Below are 16317 nucleotides of genomic sequence, written 5' to 3'. Positions count from 1 at the left end.
GGGCAACTTACATGATATAGATATTAAAAAAATACCAGACACTTTGGTAAGGACTAGAGATGAGCGAGCATACTCGTCCGAGCTTGATGCTCGTTCGAGTATTAGGGTGCTCGAGATGCTCGTTACTGGAGACGAGCACCACGCGGTACTTGTCTCGATTAAACGAGCACTGACCATTGAATTGACTGCTGCCTCTCATTGGCTCAGCGGGACCAATCAGGGGCAGCTCCCGCCGAGCCAATGAGAGGCAGCAGTCACTCACCCATTCATGAATTCATGAATGGGTGTGTGAGTGAAACCTGCCTCTGATTAGTCAGGCTGTGACCAATCAGAGGCAGATCATTCAGCAGGTGGGGATTTTAAAGCCCCGCTGGCTGAATAGTGCTGAGAAGCAGTTCAGGAGAACTGACAGCGGCCGCGGCAGAACTCCGGCTGCAGCGGAAAGGTGAGTATACAATTTTTTTTTATTTTAACACATTTTAGGATGAATTGCAGGGAAGGGCTTATATATTTAAGCCCTTCCCGACAATTCATCCTGCGATCGCCGGCAGCCCATTGCTTTCAGTGGAACCTGCTGTATTGCTGGCTCCATTGAATTCAATGGGCAAACATCGTTCTTCTCTGCCACAGCTGTTACAGCTGTGGCAGAGAAGAATGATTTGTATTCTATATGTTCTCAATGGGGTCGGCGCTGCTGCCGCCAGCCCCATTGAGCGCATATAGAGAAGAGAACAGGAATCGCAGATCGCACATAGGTGCGATCTGCGATTTCTGTTCTATAATTTATCGGACGAGCGCATAAAAAGCGCTCATGTGTCCGATACCATTGCAAAGCAATGGTTTTATAAAATCGCCGGACGCATGCGCATGCGCAAATCGCGGCTAAAAACGCCCGTCTGACTAAGGCCTTAGGGTACGTTCAGACGTGCGTGTTTTGGTGCGTGCGCACGCACAAAAACACGCTTGTATTTACAACACTGCATTACCTATGGTGTGTGCACATGTCCGTACTTTGCAGGTGCGTGCCTGCAAAAATAGGACATGTGTGCACCATAGGGAATGCATGCATTGTTTTCAATGGAGCCGCGGCTGCTGCCGGCGGCTCCATTGAAAACAATGGCCTGCTGGCTCCCTGCATTCCTTTTCAGGGAAGGACTTTACATATAAGCCCTTCCCTGAAAAAGAAAGATTTTAGTGTAAAAAAGAATAAAAATGCAGGCATTCTCTTCAATGGAGCCGCTGAAATACTTTTTTTTACTATTTTAAAAGGCTTTTCAGGGAAGGGCTTATGAAGCCCTTCCCTGCAAAGCCACTAACAGCTGCCGGGGCTCAGCGGGGACTTCTGCCGCTGTCCCCGGCTCTGTAGCGCTGCTGAGCAATCAGCAGCCGGGGATTTGAAATCCCCGACTGCTGATAGCTCAGAGCTACAGAGCCTGGGACAGCGCTAGAAGTCGCGGCTGAGCCCCGGCAACTGAAGGGAGGTGAGAATTGTTTTTTTTTTATTTTTTGCACTAATTTAAATGGCTTTTCAGGAAAGGGCTTATGAAGCCCTTCCCTGAAAAGCCATTGACAGGATGCCGGCAGCAGGATTCTCTACCGCAGCTGTCATGTGTGACAGCTGCGGTTGAGAACTGAAGAATTCCTTTTGCTGCATCTGCGTGGCAGATGTGTTCTTCATGCCCGCGGGGGTCACAGCAGCGGCGGAGAGGTACGTTTTTTTAATTCTTTTTTTGTTTTGCACTAAATGTTTCTTTTTCAGGGAAGGGCTTATATTTTTAAGCCCTTCCCGAAAATTCATCCCGCGCTCGCCGGCAGCCCATTGCTGTTACAGCTGTGGCAGAGGAGAACGATCTTAAAGCTGACATAATTTTTATTTTTTATTTTTACACATTTTAGGATGATTTTCAGGTAAGGGCTTATATTTTTAAGCCCTTCCCGAAAATTCATCCCGCGCTCGCCGGCAGCCCATTGCTTTCAATGGAGCCGGCTGTATTGCCGACTCCATTGAATTCAATGGGCTAACATCGTTCTTCTCTGCCACAGCTGTAACAGCTGTGGCAGAGGGGAACGATCTTTATGCTGACAGTGCGGGGGGGGGGGGGGGGTTCTCACTCTTGCCATTATTGTGGCTTAATAGTGAGACCTCGGAGCCTGAAATGCAGCCCTGCATGTTGCTCCTCGCCTGCCCTATCCATTTCTGTGTTTTTTTACATGACTTTGGTGATTTGCTAAGATTTTCACAAAATAAAACCTTAGTGGAGCACCAGTCATATACAAAAATGCTCGAGTCGCCCATTGACTTCAATGGGGTTCGTTACTCGAAACGAACTCTCAAGCATCACTGAAAGTTCGACTCGAGTAACGAGCACTCGAGCATTTTGGTGCTCGCTCATCTCTAGTAAAGACCTCAATTAAGTATCTTGGAATACATGTAGGTAAGGTCCCTAAAAGTATTAATAAATTAAACTATCCCCCAATAATACAAAAAATTATAAATGAATTGCATAAATGGAGCAACCTTCCATTTTCCTTTTTGGGATGATGTTATTTGATCAAAATGATTAGTTTTCCAAAGCTTCTTCATCTTTTACAAACTATTCCACTTTTACTAAAATGACAAGATTTAGGAAAGCTATCCACCGCATTTACGGCTTTCATTTGGTCCCGCAAACAGTAACACATCGCTTTAAAAAAACGTATGCTATCTAATCTTAGAAGCGGGCTTAATTTCTCAGACATTCAGGCATATAATGTGGCTAGTCTTATGAGACACTCTCTTGACTGCTTACAGATGTCTTGCCATTGCTCAAATTGTGGATTAGAAAAAGCCCCATTACACCCTTGGAGCCTTAATGCTCTCTTGCACACAGGGTTTCCCAACCTCCCTATAGGAGTTAATGACCCTACTATGGCTAAGGACACTATAGCTGCTTGGAAAATAGCCCGTAAAAACTATGGGCTATCATTTAAATTATCAAAACATATGGATTTATGGGGACATCTGGAATTTAAAGAAGGGCAAAATAATAAAATGTTTGAATTATGGCGTAGAAGGGGAATTATGAAGGTTCATCATCTTCTTCATCATAGGGAACCTAGATACAAAAAATTTGAGGAGTTACGTGAACCATATGATTTGCCTAAGTCACCCTTTTTGCCATAGACGCAAGTACGAGGCTTTCTGAAGGCCAGACTTGTCGATGTCACTAAAGAAGTGGTAGTAAACCCGAATGATACTCCTATGAGAACATTACCACAAAGACATTTTATATCTGATTTATATTTCTGATTTAGGGCTCAGTCAGACGGGCGTTTTTTTCGCGCGATTTGCGCATGCGCATGTGTCCGGCGATTTTATAAAATCATTGCTTTGCAATGGTATCGGACACATGAGCGCTTTTTATGCGCTCGTCCGATGAATTATAGAACAGAAATCGCAGATCGCACCTATCTGCGATCTGCGATTCCTGTTCTCTTCTCTATATGCGCTCAATGGGACCGGCGGCAGCAGCGCCGACCCCATTGAGAACATATGGTAGACAAATCATTCTCCTCTGCCACAGCTGTAACAGCTGTGGCAGAGAAGAATGATGTTTGCCCATTGAATTCAATGGAGCCGGCAATACAGCCGGCTCCATTGAAAGCAATGGGCTGCCGGCGAGCGCGGGATGAATTTTCGGGAAGGGCTTAAAAATATAAGCCCTTCCCTGCAATTCATCCAGAAATGTGTAAAAACAACAAAAAATATATATATACTCACCTGGTCCCGGCAGACAGAGTTCCGCTGCGGCCGGCGGCAGTTCTCCTGAACTGCTCTCTGTAGTATTCAGCAGCCGGGGATTTAAAATCCCCGCCTGCTGAATGAGCTGCCTCTGATTGGTCACAGCCTGACCAATCAGAGGCAGCTCTCACTCACACCCATTCATGAATTCTCTGAATGACAGCTGAGAGCTGCCCCTGATTTGTCCCTGCGCTGAGCCAATCAGAGGCAGCACTCACCCATTCATGAATTCATGAATGGGTGTGAGTGAGAGCTGCCTCTGATTGGTCAGGCTGTGACCAATCAGAGGCAGTTCATTCAGCAGGCGGGGATTTTAAATCCCCGGCTGCTGAATACTACAGAGAGCAGTTCAGGAGAACTGCCGCCGGCCGCGGCTGAACTCTGTCTGCCGGGACAAGGTGAGTATATATATATATATATATATATATATATATATATATATTTTTATTTTTTTTTTTATTTTACACATTTCTGGATGACTTGCAGGGAAGGGCTTATATATTTAAGCCCTTCCCGAAAATTCATCGTGAGATCGCCCGCAGCGCATTGCTTTCAATGGAGCCGGCTGTATTGCCGGCTCCATTGAATTCAATGCACTGGACAGCGCTGCACTGCTCCGGCCCGTTTCTATTGAAACGCGGCTAGGAGCAGTTTTTTCAGGCGATTTTTCAGCCCCGATCACGTGATTTGCGGATGCGCATCTGTCATGCGATCCGCAAATCGCGGGAAAAAGCGCCCGTGTGACTAAGGCCTCAGAGATGGACGGGCTGCATTAGATAACACATCTCTGTTTAAAAAATGGGAACAAGAACTGCGAGACCTGGAAATATCTCAAAAACTGGCTGACAGGTGGATTTCAATTAAAAAACCTATAACGAATGAAAGATGGAGGGAAACCTATTTCAAAATAATACGTGGTGCGATCTACATTCGTCTGCATCCTGGGAGCCGAACTAGAATGCAGGCATGCCACAGGTGCTCCCAACCAAAAACAGACTTTCTGCATGCAATTTGGCACTGCCCCAAAATCAAAACATTTTGAGCAGAAGTCCAGTCACTGGTGTGGGAAATCAGAGGTGTAGCCATAATACTGACCCCACAAGCATATGTACTCCACTCTCTCCCAAGCCAGACAAAAAACAGCAATATGATACACACTATCCTTATAATAAGCAAAAGGGGCCCGTTAGCAAAATGGTTGCAGGCCAACCCCCCGACAGTACCAGATATATTGCAGCAGTTAAAATACCTCCTAAAAATGGAGAGATTGGAGACAGAAAGGCGCCAAAATCCCAAGCACCAACATTTTTAAAAAAAATGGCAAGCTTTCATAGAAAGGTAGATCCAAACGAGATTATGGAGTGTATGCGCACATTCAGTAATACGGCTTGGTACCATACTCAAGCAGGGGCGAACCTTTTGGGAAAACCAAAAATAACATAAAATAATATTGTAAGCCGCATAGAGGAATACATATCCAAGAGACAAATAAGGGTCAGGTCTTGATATGATATAGCATAGGATTACAGAAAAGGGAGTCAAAAGAGGATGCATGAAGACACACCTTGAATATCCATGTTTATTTTATTTTATGTTATTTGTCGTCTGTTGTTACTGACGTTGACAAGTTTTATTTATTATTACATATATAAATAACAAAAAAGAATGATACAAACTTGAATTCATGAATGGGTGTGAGTGAGGGCTGGCCTCTGATTGGTCAGGCTGTGACCATTCAGAGGCATCTTATTCAGCAGGCGGGGATTTTAAATCCCCGGCTGCTGAATACTACTAACAGCTGTTCAGAGCAGTTCAGGAGAACTGCAGCCTGCCGCGCTGAACTCCGTCTGTCGGCACCAGGTGAGTATATATATATTTTTTATTTTTACACATTTCTGGATGAATTGCAGGAAAGGGCTTATATATTTAACCCCTTTCCGACAATTCATCCCGCGATCGCCGGCAGCCCATTGCATTCAGTGGAGTCGGCTGTATTGCCGGTTCCATTGAATTCAATGGGCAAACATCGTTCTTCTCTGTCACAGCTGTTACAGCTGTGGCAGAGAAGAAGGATTTGTCTTCTATATGTTCTCAATGGGGTTGGCGCTGCTGCCGCCGGCCCCATTGAGCGCATATAGAAATGATTTCTCAGGGAAGAAAGTTAAAGTAACCCGAACATCCGAACATCGTGTGGTGTTCGTTACGAATAACGAACATCCCGAACACCCTAATATTCGCCCGAGCATCAAGCTCGGACGAGTACGTTCGCTCATCTCTAAACGGAATACATTTACATTGAAACTTTTTTCGAAAATACTGGAGTCTAACCTGGTTCAAGTGTTGGGGATGTAAATGATACCTGATTAACAAACTTTGTATTACAATGATTGTGAATGATGTTTAAATTCATTGGTTTATGAAAAATGGTACAATAAATTTATTTATTTTTTTTAAAGTTACCGTATATTCCAGCGTATAAGGCGACTGGCTGTATAAGACGACCCCCCAACTGTCGCCTTACACGCCGGGAGCACGGTGTAAAAAAAAATAAAAAAAGCAGTACTCACTTCCCCAGGCGTTCTGCTGCGCTGCTGCAGGCTGTCGCTCCCTCCTCGTCCCCGACAGAGCATTGCTTTCTGGATGCAGGGCTTGAAATCCCCACCTCCAGAAAGCTAATGCCGTGATTGGCTAACTCACGTGGCGTCAGCCAATCACAGCCATTCAATGACGTCATTGAATGGCTGTGATTGACTGACGCCACCTGAGTTAGCCAATCACAGCCATTCAATGACATCATTGAATGGCTGTGATTGGCTAACTCAGGTGGCGTCAGTCAATCACAGCCATTCAATGATGTCATTGAATGACTGTGATTGGCTGACGCTGCGTGAGTTAACCAATCACAGCATTAGCTTTCTGGAAACGGGAATTTCAAGCCCCGCATCCAGAAAGCAATGCTCTGTTGGGGACGAGGAGGGAGCGACAGCCTGCAGCAGCACCACAGAACTCCGGAGGAGGTGAGTACTGCTTTTTTTTTTTTTGACACTTTTTTTTTTTATATACCCGGTGTATAAGACGACTCCCAACTGCAGAGCAGATTTTTCGGGGTTAAAAGGTCGTTCCTATACGCCGGAATATAAGGAACCATGCCTAGTGACCATCTGAATTTATCACCATCTGTATTTGTCTATATAGGTTTTTCAGAAATGTAATGTACTAGAAATGCAAAATAAAATCTCACTTGTTGGTTTAAATATGCAAACTACACTGACATACAGACTGATATTCCTGCTATTTTCTCTGTTTACAGTATACAGTGCAATTCTTCTATGATTTATGAATGAGCCCTGAATCCTGTGGAGAAAATAATAAAATCAAATTGTGTCTTGTTTTTTAACCATAAGGGAATAGAAGAACCTAATAAGTTTCCCTACAAATTAATGCAATGCATTTTGAGTTTACTTTCACCAATATTTTATTTCATAGTGTATCTTCAATCAGTATTTTGGCTAACATCCAGTGTAGTATCTGTTCTTATCAGTTTAATATCTGATTATGTCTTATCTGGGAGCTCATATATTAAATGCAGTTTTAGAACATGTAGCTTGAAAAAGAGCTTGTTCTGTCGACTTCGCACATTAATCTGGTATTGCCATACCTCCATGACCAGTGCACCCCCTTCCTCCTCTCAAAATAGACGAATAATTGGAGATGTTACTGATGCTGAGAGCTGTGTAAAGCAAACAAAATTACAAGTGTGGTTTGTGACTTTAAATTGAGCGATTTTAGATTTGGGGACTCTTCTTTTTCAATTGCATAAATTACTTTGTTTTTTATCTGTACCATCCCCATTTAGAATGTGGTCCAAGATTGACTATACTATCCAGTGTACATCTTGTAGCATGTATGCAATTGGGTGACAGATTACTGGGAGGGGCTGGTAGGGACCCAGTGGTCATTATACACATTGGCCCCAATGACAAATTTAGAGGTAGGTGAAAGGCCCTTAAAAGAAATTTCAGGGACCTAATTAGATGTAAGCTTAGGGCAAGTGCCTACAAAGTAGTATTTTCTGAAATGCTGCCTTTACCATGGGTCACATCAGAAAAGGCAGCGGTAGATTAGGGAGGTAAAACAAAATGTGTGGTTAGGCAACCAGAGATACAAGGGAGGTTAATATAGACAGTGATCTGGGACTAAGTAATGGGAATGGGGGTTAGAGGGGTTAGTACAGTTAGAACTGGCAGATCACGTAATAGGGATACATTTAAAATAAGAAAAAAAGAAAGTTCTAAACTGTATAGTGACTAATACTAGAAGTCTGAACAATAAGGTTAATGAACTGGAAGTACTAATGTCTGAGTAAATCTATGGCACAGTGGAAATAACTGAGACATAGTTAGACAAAAGCTATGATTGGACAGTTAATTTACAGTGTTACAGTTTGTTCAAAAGAGATTGCAAACACCAGAAATGTAACATGATTTGTCTTTATGTAAAATCCTGTTGAAAGCCCACGCTCAGAAATACATGGAAGGAAAAACAATAATACAATCCTCATAGGGGTTTTCTATAGGCCCTCAAATATAACAGAATCCACTGAAAATCTATTACTAAGGCAAATAGATGAAGTGACAAATCAGAATGCTGAAATTATCTTGGGAGAGTTCAACTATATAAAGTGGGAAGCTAAAACCTGCAGATCTTATGCAAGAAACAAGTTTTTGGCAACAAGAAAACACTGTACCTTTCCCAGCTTATGCAGGACCCAAGTAGAGGAATGGCTATTTTGGAGTTAAAGGGGTTGTCCCGCGCTGAAACGGGTTTTTTTTTTTTTCAACAGCCCCCCCGTTCGGCGCGAGACAACCCCGATGCAGGGGTTAAACTAGAACACCGGACAGCGCTTACCTGAATCCCCGCGCTCCGGTGACTTCTTACTTACCTGCTGAAGATGGCCGCCGGGATCTTCTCCCTCGGTGGACCGCAGGGCTTCTGTGCGGTCCATTGCCGATTCCAGCCTCCTGATTGGCTGGAATCGGCACGTGACGGGGCGGAGCTACACAGAGCTACACGGAGCCCCATTGAGAAAAGAAGAAGACCGGACTGTGCAAGCGCGTCTAATCTGGCGATTAGACGCTGAAAATTAGACGGCTCCATGGAAACGAGGACGCTAACAACGGAACAGGTAAGTGAAAAATTTCTGATAACTTCTGTATGGCTCATAATTAATGCACAATGTACATTACAAAGTGCATTAATATGGCCATACAGAAGTGTATAGACCCACTTTGTTTCGCGGGACAACCCCTTTAATATTAACCAACAGACCTGACAGAATAACATGGGTGCAGGCCAGAGGACACCTAGGAAATAGTGACCATAATATAATAAATTTCCTCTTGTCTTTCAATATGGAATTTTGTCACCACAAAAATACTAAACTTCAGGAAGGCAAAGTTCAACAAGCTTAGAGATGCCCTTAACCTTATTGACTGGGACAATGTTCTTGGAAATAAGAATACAGACAACAAATGGGATAGTTACTGTGTGCGGTTCATACGTTACAGGAATAAAAGGGTAAGTAAAAGGAGAAAAACAATGTGGCTCAATAAAGATGTACAAGAGGCAATAAGCAACAAAAAGAAAACATATAAACTACTAAAACAAGAAGGCACTGAAGAAGCACTAAAACGCTATAAAAAAAGACATGTAAAAATCAAATAGAAGCAGCAAAGGTAGAGACAGAAAGGCGCATTGCCAAAGAGTGTAAAATTAACCCTCCACAGTTCTTCAACTATATAAATAGTAAAAAGATTAAAGTGGGAAGTGCATACACCCTTGGGTTTTCATGGAATTAAACAATGGGATAGACAGACCATTGTTTCTTATGTTTAAGGACTCTATAGTGACAGAGTCTGTTCCACTAGATTGGTGCATAGCAAATGTGATGCCGATATTCAAAAAGCAGTCAAAAAGCAAAACTGGAAACTATAGACTGGTAAGTCTAACTTCTATTGTGCATAAAATGTTTGAGGGGTTTCCTGGATGCTATCCTGGAGTACCTTGATAAAAATAGTTGCAGAACTCTATATCAGTATGGGCTTATGAGCGGGTAACTCCTGTTAAACCAATCTGATCAGCTTCTACAAGGAGGTAAGCTCTAGGCTGGAGTGGGGGGAAGCTCTAGGCTGGACTGGGGAGAGTCATTGGATCTTATGTATCCACTAAAGTAAGAAAAAAACACAACAAGCATCACTCCTTTGTAGATGTTTGTGGGAAAAGATGCCAGTCAATACAACCTGGAATCCACAGGTGGAGCATACTCTAGAAAATCTGTAAAAGACAGCATCCTGGTTGCTTTTAAAAAAAAACAGCTATACTCCTCAGTAATGTAACTTTTTGACTGTGTCAGTATTTCTCAAGCATATTCCATTTAGCACCAGTGACATGTATATATAGAGTCAATAACATAAACAAGCAAACTAATCAGTAACACCCATCTCCTGTAACAGGAGAGAGCCTACCATGTGATAAATCGCTGTGCAACGCAACATTAAAAACATTCAGGATATCTGAAACCCCATGACAGCAGTGAGCCTAGGAGAGGTGGAGAAGGAGGAGTCAAACCCCATGACAGCAGTGAGCCTAGGAGAGGTGGAGAAGGAGGAGTCAAACCCCATGACAGCAGTGAGTCTAGGAGAGGTGGAGAAGGTGGAGCCAGCATCTTCTGACACTATCTAGGCATGCCCAGAACCAAACCAATAGCTGTCCATGCATTCTTTGTTGCACTGCAACAGCAAATCATGTGACTTTTTCTAAGCAACAGTGACTCTATCCACATGGAAAAAATACTAAAGCATTTAAACTCCTTAGCTGCTGCTATAATAAATAAAGGAGACATCCCAAAACATTCAATCCTATTCCATGCTTCTATGTTGACTCTAGGCGACCTACCAAGGCACTTTAACCTTTAGTTGTTACTGTATTTACTAGAGAAGATATTGCAGAGCAGTTAACCCTTTAGTTGTTCTTATACTATCCTAAAACATTTAACCCTTTAGCTGCTACTCTAATAATTTGTAATGGTACGTGTTGTGAGCTTGTGTATTTTGGCCCAAATTTTAACCAATACCTCGTATTTATCAGTAACATGCAGTGCGGCTTTGAGCACTGGGGGAGCCCAGAATGTCAGTGCCAGTGTGGTTCACCTATGAGGTGCAGGGCATCCCGTTGGATTGAAATATGGAGTCATAAATAGGTTGTAAGCCTGCATGGTGCACTACACATACCATGAGGCCTATATATGCCTTTTTAAGCAAAAATAGTACCAAGCAGCCATCCACCTCAATATAAGGAAGGTGTGAGCGACTGTTCATCAGTACCTTGCATCTGTGCAATTGCACCTCCAAATAGCAGTTTGTCTGACTGCATGTTTGGGATGTGGTGTTAATACCTGCCCTTGTGTATCAATATATCAGTAAGTATATGGGTGCTTTCTGTGATTTTTTTTCTCCATATGTCTGCTTTGGATTAACGTGTCAGATCAATGTAGGAAAAATCCGATATGTACACTTCAATGTCATGTAAAAGAGGCCTTAATCAGCATGTGATTGTGAATTTGATCTTCACTTTATATTGTACTTGCAATATACTGTGTTTTTTGTAAACTTGTATGCAATAGGCGGAAAAATTGTAATACATTCTCTAATATCTCTTCTATTTTAGGTCTTCGAATTCGGCTGTTCAATTTTTCCCTCAAACTTCTAAGCTGTATGTTGTACATAGTTCGTGTGCTACTGGATAACTCAAACAAAAATAAAGCAACATGGTAATATACTCATATAATATTATCCAATGTTTATATATACTGAATCCATGCAGACTTACAGTGATGTTATTACTCTAATGATCTTATTCACTTAAGCAGTTAGGATATGCCATCTGTTATTATGGGGAGAAAACAAAGTAAATCCTAATTCTCTAATGGCATTTTATGCTGTCCATTAAACTTCTTGATAGGTTTATTTAAATTAAGAAATGTCAGCTTTCCTAAAATTTTGATATCTTGAAGATCAACATAATGAAGTAAACAATAGGGTATATAATAAGCTGTATTGATCCGATTATGCAGCATTATTATTAATGTTGTCAGCATTATTTGATGTGTGTGCTATGGGGGGTAAACACTGCCCGGCTCATTCCTTATATTTGCTATTTAATATTTACTCCTGGCTTTGACTTTAAAAACTGCATATAAAAATGTAGCTTTTTCATCAAAATACTCTGCGTTTATAATTTACTTCCTTTGCTTTTTTTTTAAGTGTTTTCACTACTTCCCTGTTTTAGGTATTTTATTTGGTTTATTTTCTTTTGTTTTTAGCTCACCTCATAAGGCTTATTTTTTCTCTTTTATTCCTATAAGGAACACTTGCTTTCCAGCCTACCACTCATTGATGCCTTCAGTGGAGTCTATCCAAATGAGTTCCTATCTCCTTCCGTCCCCCATATACAGCTTATATGCACAATTCACTTTCTGAATAATCTAAAACCATCTTATTTTACTTGGCATTACAAAAATTGTTCTCATAAATCACTGAACCATCTGCTGTCTCTCGGTATTCTTCCGGTATTAGCTGCAGAGAACAACTCTCCTAACCTTGGTCCACCTTCTTTTACTGACAACTTTACCTTCTTACCTACTATACAAAGAAACCCTGAAAATCTGTTTTATGTCTTCTCCTATTTCCTTTCACTGTGTACTCTGTAACTTTCGGTCTTGACTTATTCCTTTCAAACTCTTTCAAACCGCTCACTCTAACAGAAACATGGATTCAACAGTCCAACACCACATGCCTTGTTTCTATCTCACAATGGTTTACACTTTTCGCATATGCCACACCTGAAAACGGCAGGGTGGAGGAGTAGGCATACCACTTTACTGGCAATGTTCTTTCCAGGTTATCCACCCAGTACCCTCACTAGCATTTCCTTTCTTTGAGATCTACATTTTCAGAGCCTTTTGTCAATTTTCCTTGTAAGTGGTTGTTGTCTCCCAGTCCAGGGCTCATGCCAACAGTTCCTTGGTCACTTTCCTGCCTGGATTCCTCACTTCCTATCTTGTGAAACATATGTTCTCATTATGGATGACTTTGGCATCCGTATAGACAACCTAATCTCCTCATCTGCCTCTCAGCTTCTATCTTTAACTTCATTCCCAGGTCTTTCATAATTTACACATAAAGACATACATTCACTTGATTTGGTCTTCTTCTGCTCAGTTTCTGACTTTATTAACTCTGTCTGACAACAATATTTTCTCTTTTGCTGTCAAAAATTCTTTACCTTCTCGAGATACATATATAGAACAATTCACACAAATCTACATGCTATCAACAACATCAATTTATAGGGACATTACAGTTTTCATTGTCCCCAATCTCTTCCCTCTCCTGTCCCAATCTGCCTGCCAAACACTACAATGAAACCCTCAAAAGTGTCATGGATGAAGCAGTGCCTCCTTCACTCTAAACCTCCAGAGGCAGTTAGTGGCAACCATGGCACATGCCTCAAACTTGATTTCTTCAATGGTGATGTAGGTATGTAAAACATCCTTGGAGAAAATCTTACATGTCAGTAGATTGTTTTCAATTACAAGTTTGTAAGAGGGGCAGATTTTATATGTGGCACTTGACCCACTTGCGGGGTTCATCTCGTAGATTATGCTTTAACTGAGGAAAACATGAATGCTAACTTCAAAATATTTTACATGATACACACAGCATACTCAATTCAAACTTTTAGGGAAATTGCCTTCCAATTGGTGGCACTGCAGAGGCATTGTTCTGTCTCCATTTGCATACCAAATTTCCCAGAGGAGCATTGCATGGCCTATAAGTCTCCTCATTCCTACTTGTGCTAGTTGTGGAGAAACTGTCCCCCTTAGCAACTTAGCCCAATCAGTCTCTTTGCTTTTTCAGACTCAGATTACTTTCAGAGTCGTGGGTGGAGCATTGGTGTACCTAGTTATGAGCAGGACTATTATTTGCCTATGTTATTTTGAGATATGTACTGTTTTATTTTGAATATTTTTACCTATAAGGGCGCCCACCCACTGGCGATTTTTTTTCCTTTGCATTTTGCGTTTTTTCTCAAGAGCAATTAGTATAGAATGTGTTCCTGTCCACTGGCGTTTTTTTTTTCAGTCCGTTGCAATTTTTAACATAGGAACTGTCAGTTGCATATGTGTCCTTATTTTTCTCTTAATGCACCCATGAATGTCAATGTAAATTAACGGAAAAAGCCGCGAAAATGCCGCGAAAAAGCCGCGAAAAACGCGCCACAAACGCGCCGAAAACGCTGCGTTTTTCACGCACGAAAATCGCAAACGCCAGTGGGTGGGCGCCCTAATGGTGAAAGGTTTGTCTTTTCATTAAGGGTATCTTCCCATGAGCATAATGCCAACATGTAGTTACAGTGAAGTCCTGAGTGGGGATTAGTTCTTTTAAATAGAATGAATCTGCATATGGCTACCCAATGCACTACTGCATGAAAGTCACATCAATAAGTGATGTGTCGCTTATTTTTTGTCATGCAGATTTCAATCCCATACATGGAATGAAGGGCTACATGTACTATAACATGGATCCCATTGAAGGCAATGGGAGGTGGGATACATGTGTTCTAATATGGATTCAACATGCAAAAAACTGAATTATGCCTTCACCAGGACTGTGCCTGCATTTGCAATTTAAAGTTGATGTTGTTCTACTGCAGCTTTTGTCCTTTCCTGTAGAACATGGCTTTAAGAGGTGCAAACATAGTGGATTTTCGATGTGGAAATTCATAATATTACTGTAGCAACAAGGTTAATGACATATAAACAAAACTCATGCATAGAAAAAAAATTGCATAAAATCCACAGCAGAATTGGCCTGCTATGCAGATTTTAAATCCTCACTATGTCAATTTATGCTGCAAACCTTCAGCAGGAACTTCAAGTTTTCTGTAGAGTTAACTTTTTGCTTCACAGAATGTGAAGTATTTGCACACCAAAGTCCACATTAAAAATGCACCGTTTGGTGTAGGTTTTGCTGTTGTGAATTTTCTATAGATTCTATTTAGATTTTCCACTTACCCCATATCTTACCTCAACAATATCAAGTACAGAGAGTTTTGTGTAGTTTTTAAAAAGAATCAATGAGATATGCATTATGGTAGATAAAATGCAAAAAAAAAGGGTATAGAGCCATTGAAGTGTATATACTATTCAGGTGAGATGAAGTATAATTCTTTTTTCTTGGAAGCCCTGAGAAAAGAAATCTCAGAAGCTTGGAAACTATTTTAATATCATATTTTACTTTAATTATACACACAATATTAATATTTCCATTAAAAAATCCTACAAAATGTCATAAATCACTGCTTAAACATGTTGGAAACCTTTTGTATGTGCTTTATTACAGGTCTTCTATAATATGGGTGGAAAGAAGTTTGCCCCTGTGGGGATTACAGGTAACTTAATATTAAAAGATTATTTCTAGAGATGAGCGGACGTGCTCGTTTAGGGCAATTACTCGATCGAGCATCGCTTTTTTCGAGTAACTGCCTAATCGGGCGAAAAGATTCGGGGGGGGGGGAGCCGAGGGTGAGCGGGAGGTTGCAGGGAGGAGTGGGGAGGGAGAGAGCTCCCCCCTGTTTTCCCCTGCTTCCCCGCTCTCCACCCCGCCGCCCTCCGCCCCCGGCACCCCCCTGAATCTTTTCGCCCGAGTAGGCAGTTACTCGAAAAAAGCTATGCTCGATCGAGTAATTGTCCTAAACGAGCACATTCGCTCATCTCTAATTATTTCCTTTTTATTTAATTTTTACAGTTCATTTTCATGTTATATATTTAGATAACAGCACACGGAATATTAAAAATGGTTCTTAGGTTTTTTTCTTAAACGCATAAAAAAACAGTCATCTTGTGATAGCACACGGCAATTCCTTCATCCAGGTATGACAAGCATTATACGGATAACAGAAAAAGAGACAAAACCCAATAGTATTTGGGTAAAAAGTAAGAAAAGAGAAATTCTGTTTTAACTTGTCATCAAAAAGGTAAAGGCGGACATATCTGTATTTACTGATTATCTATCTGAAACCTGATTTAACTGCGGCCTCTATACAGCTACTGAGCTGTCGTTTTCATGCTGTCAGACAGCTCTCCTAAGCACTAGATGTATACTGTGAAGATTCTGATTTGACCATTTCTTTTTTTATAACCCAGAAACTATGTTGTTGTGTTAAGTGGTAAAGCTTCCTTTTTTACGGAGAGTGTGTTTTTTGTGCCATCACCAAAATTAGCTATTGTTTAAACTGAGTCTTTATTTTGAACATTTTCTTTTACATGTGGTGACATTTTTAATTTGCCATGTCATTAAGTACATTTTTAAAAGATCTAAAATTCAGCAGGCTTCATTCTAATAATAATTTGAAATTTTCTGTTCTCTAAAGAAAATGTTTCAATAGCCATCACAAGATTACACTGAAAGGTAACA

The 16317-nt window shown here is 41.3% G+C and overlaps 1 protein-coding gene and 1 non-coding gene across 4 annotated transcripts in view; both read left to right on the top strand.

Moving 5' to 3' along the window:
• The window catches only part of LOC136619984 (potassium channel subfamily T member 2), a 591696-nt gene that overhangs the window by 254414 nt on the left and 320965 nt on the right, over positions 1-16317 (top strand). For all 3 annotated transcript variants that reach the window (XM_066594713.1, XM_066594712.1, XM_066594711.1), the window contains exons 3-4: positions 11507-11609; positions 15244-15292. In XM_066594713.1, coding sequence (XP_066450810.1) covers positions 11507-11609; positions 15244-15292 — 152 coding nt within the window. The remainder of the gene's footprint in view (positions 1-11506; positions 11610-15243; positions 15293-16317) is intronic.
• On the top strand, positions 7269-7461 carry LOC136622697 (U2 spliceosomal RNA). Its single transcript, XR_010791888.1, has one exon. It is a non-coding gene; the product is annotated as a U2 spliceosomal RNA (small nuclear RNA).

The sequence above is a fragment of the Eleutherodactylus coqui genome, chromosome 3 (genome assembly GCF_035609145.1).
Source record: "Eleutherodactylus coqui strain aEleCoq1 chromosome 3, aEleCoq1.hap1, whole genome shotgun sequence".
Lineage (NCBI taxonomy): Eukaryota > Metazoa > Chordata > Amphibia > Anura > Eleutherodactylidae > Eleutherodactylus > Eleutherodactylus coqui.
The sequence above is the reverse complement of the archived record's forward strand: the minus strand, read 5'-3'. Positions and strand labels throughout refer to the sequence as shown.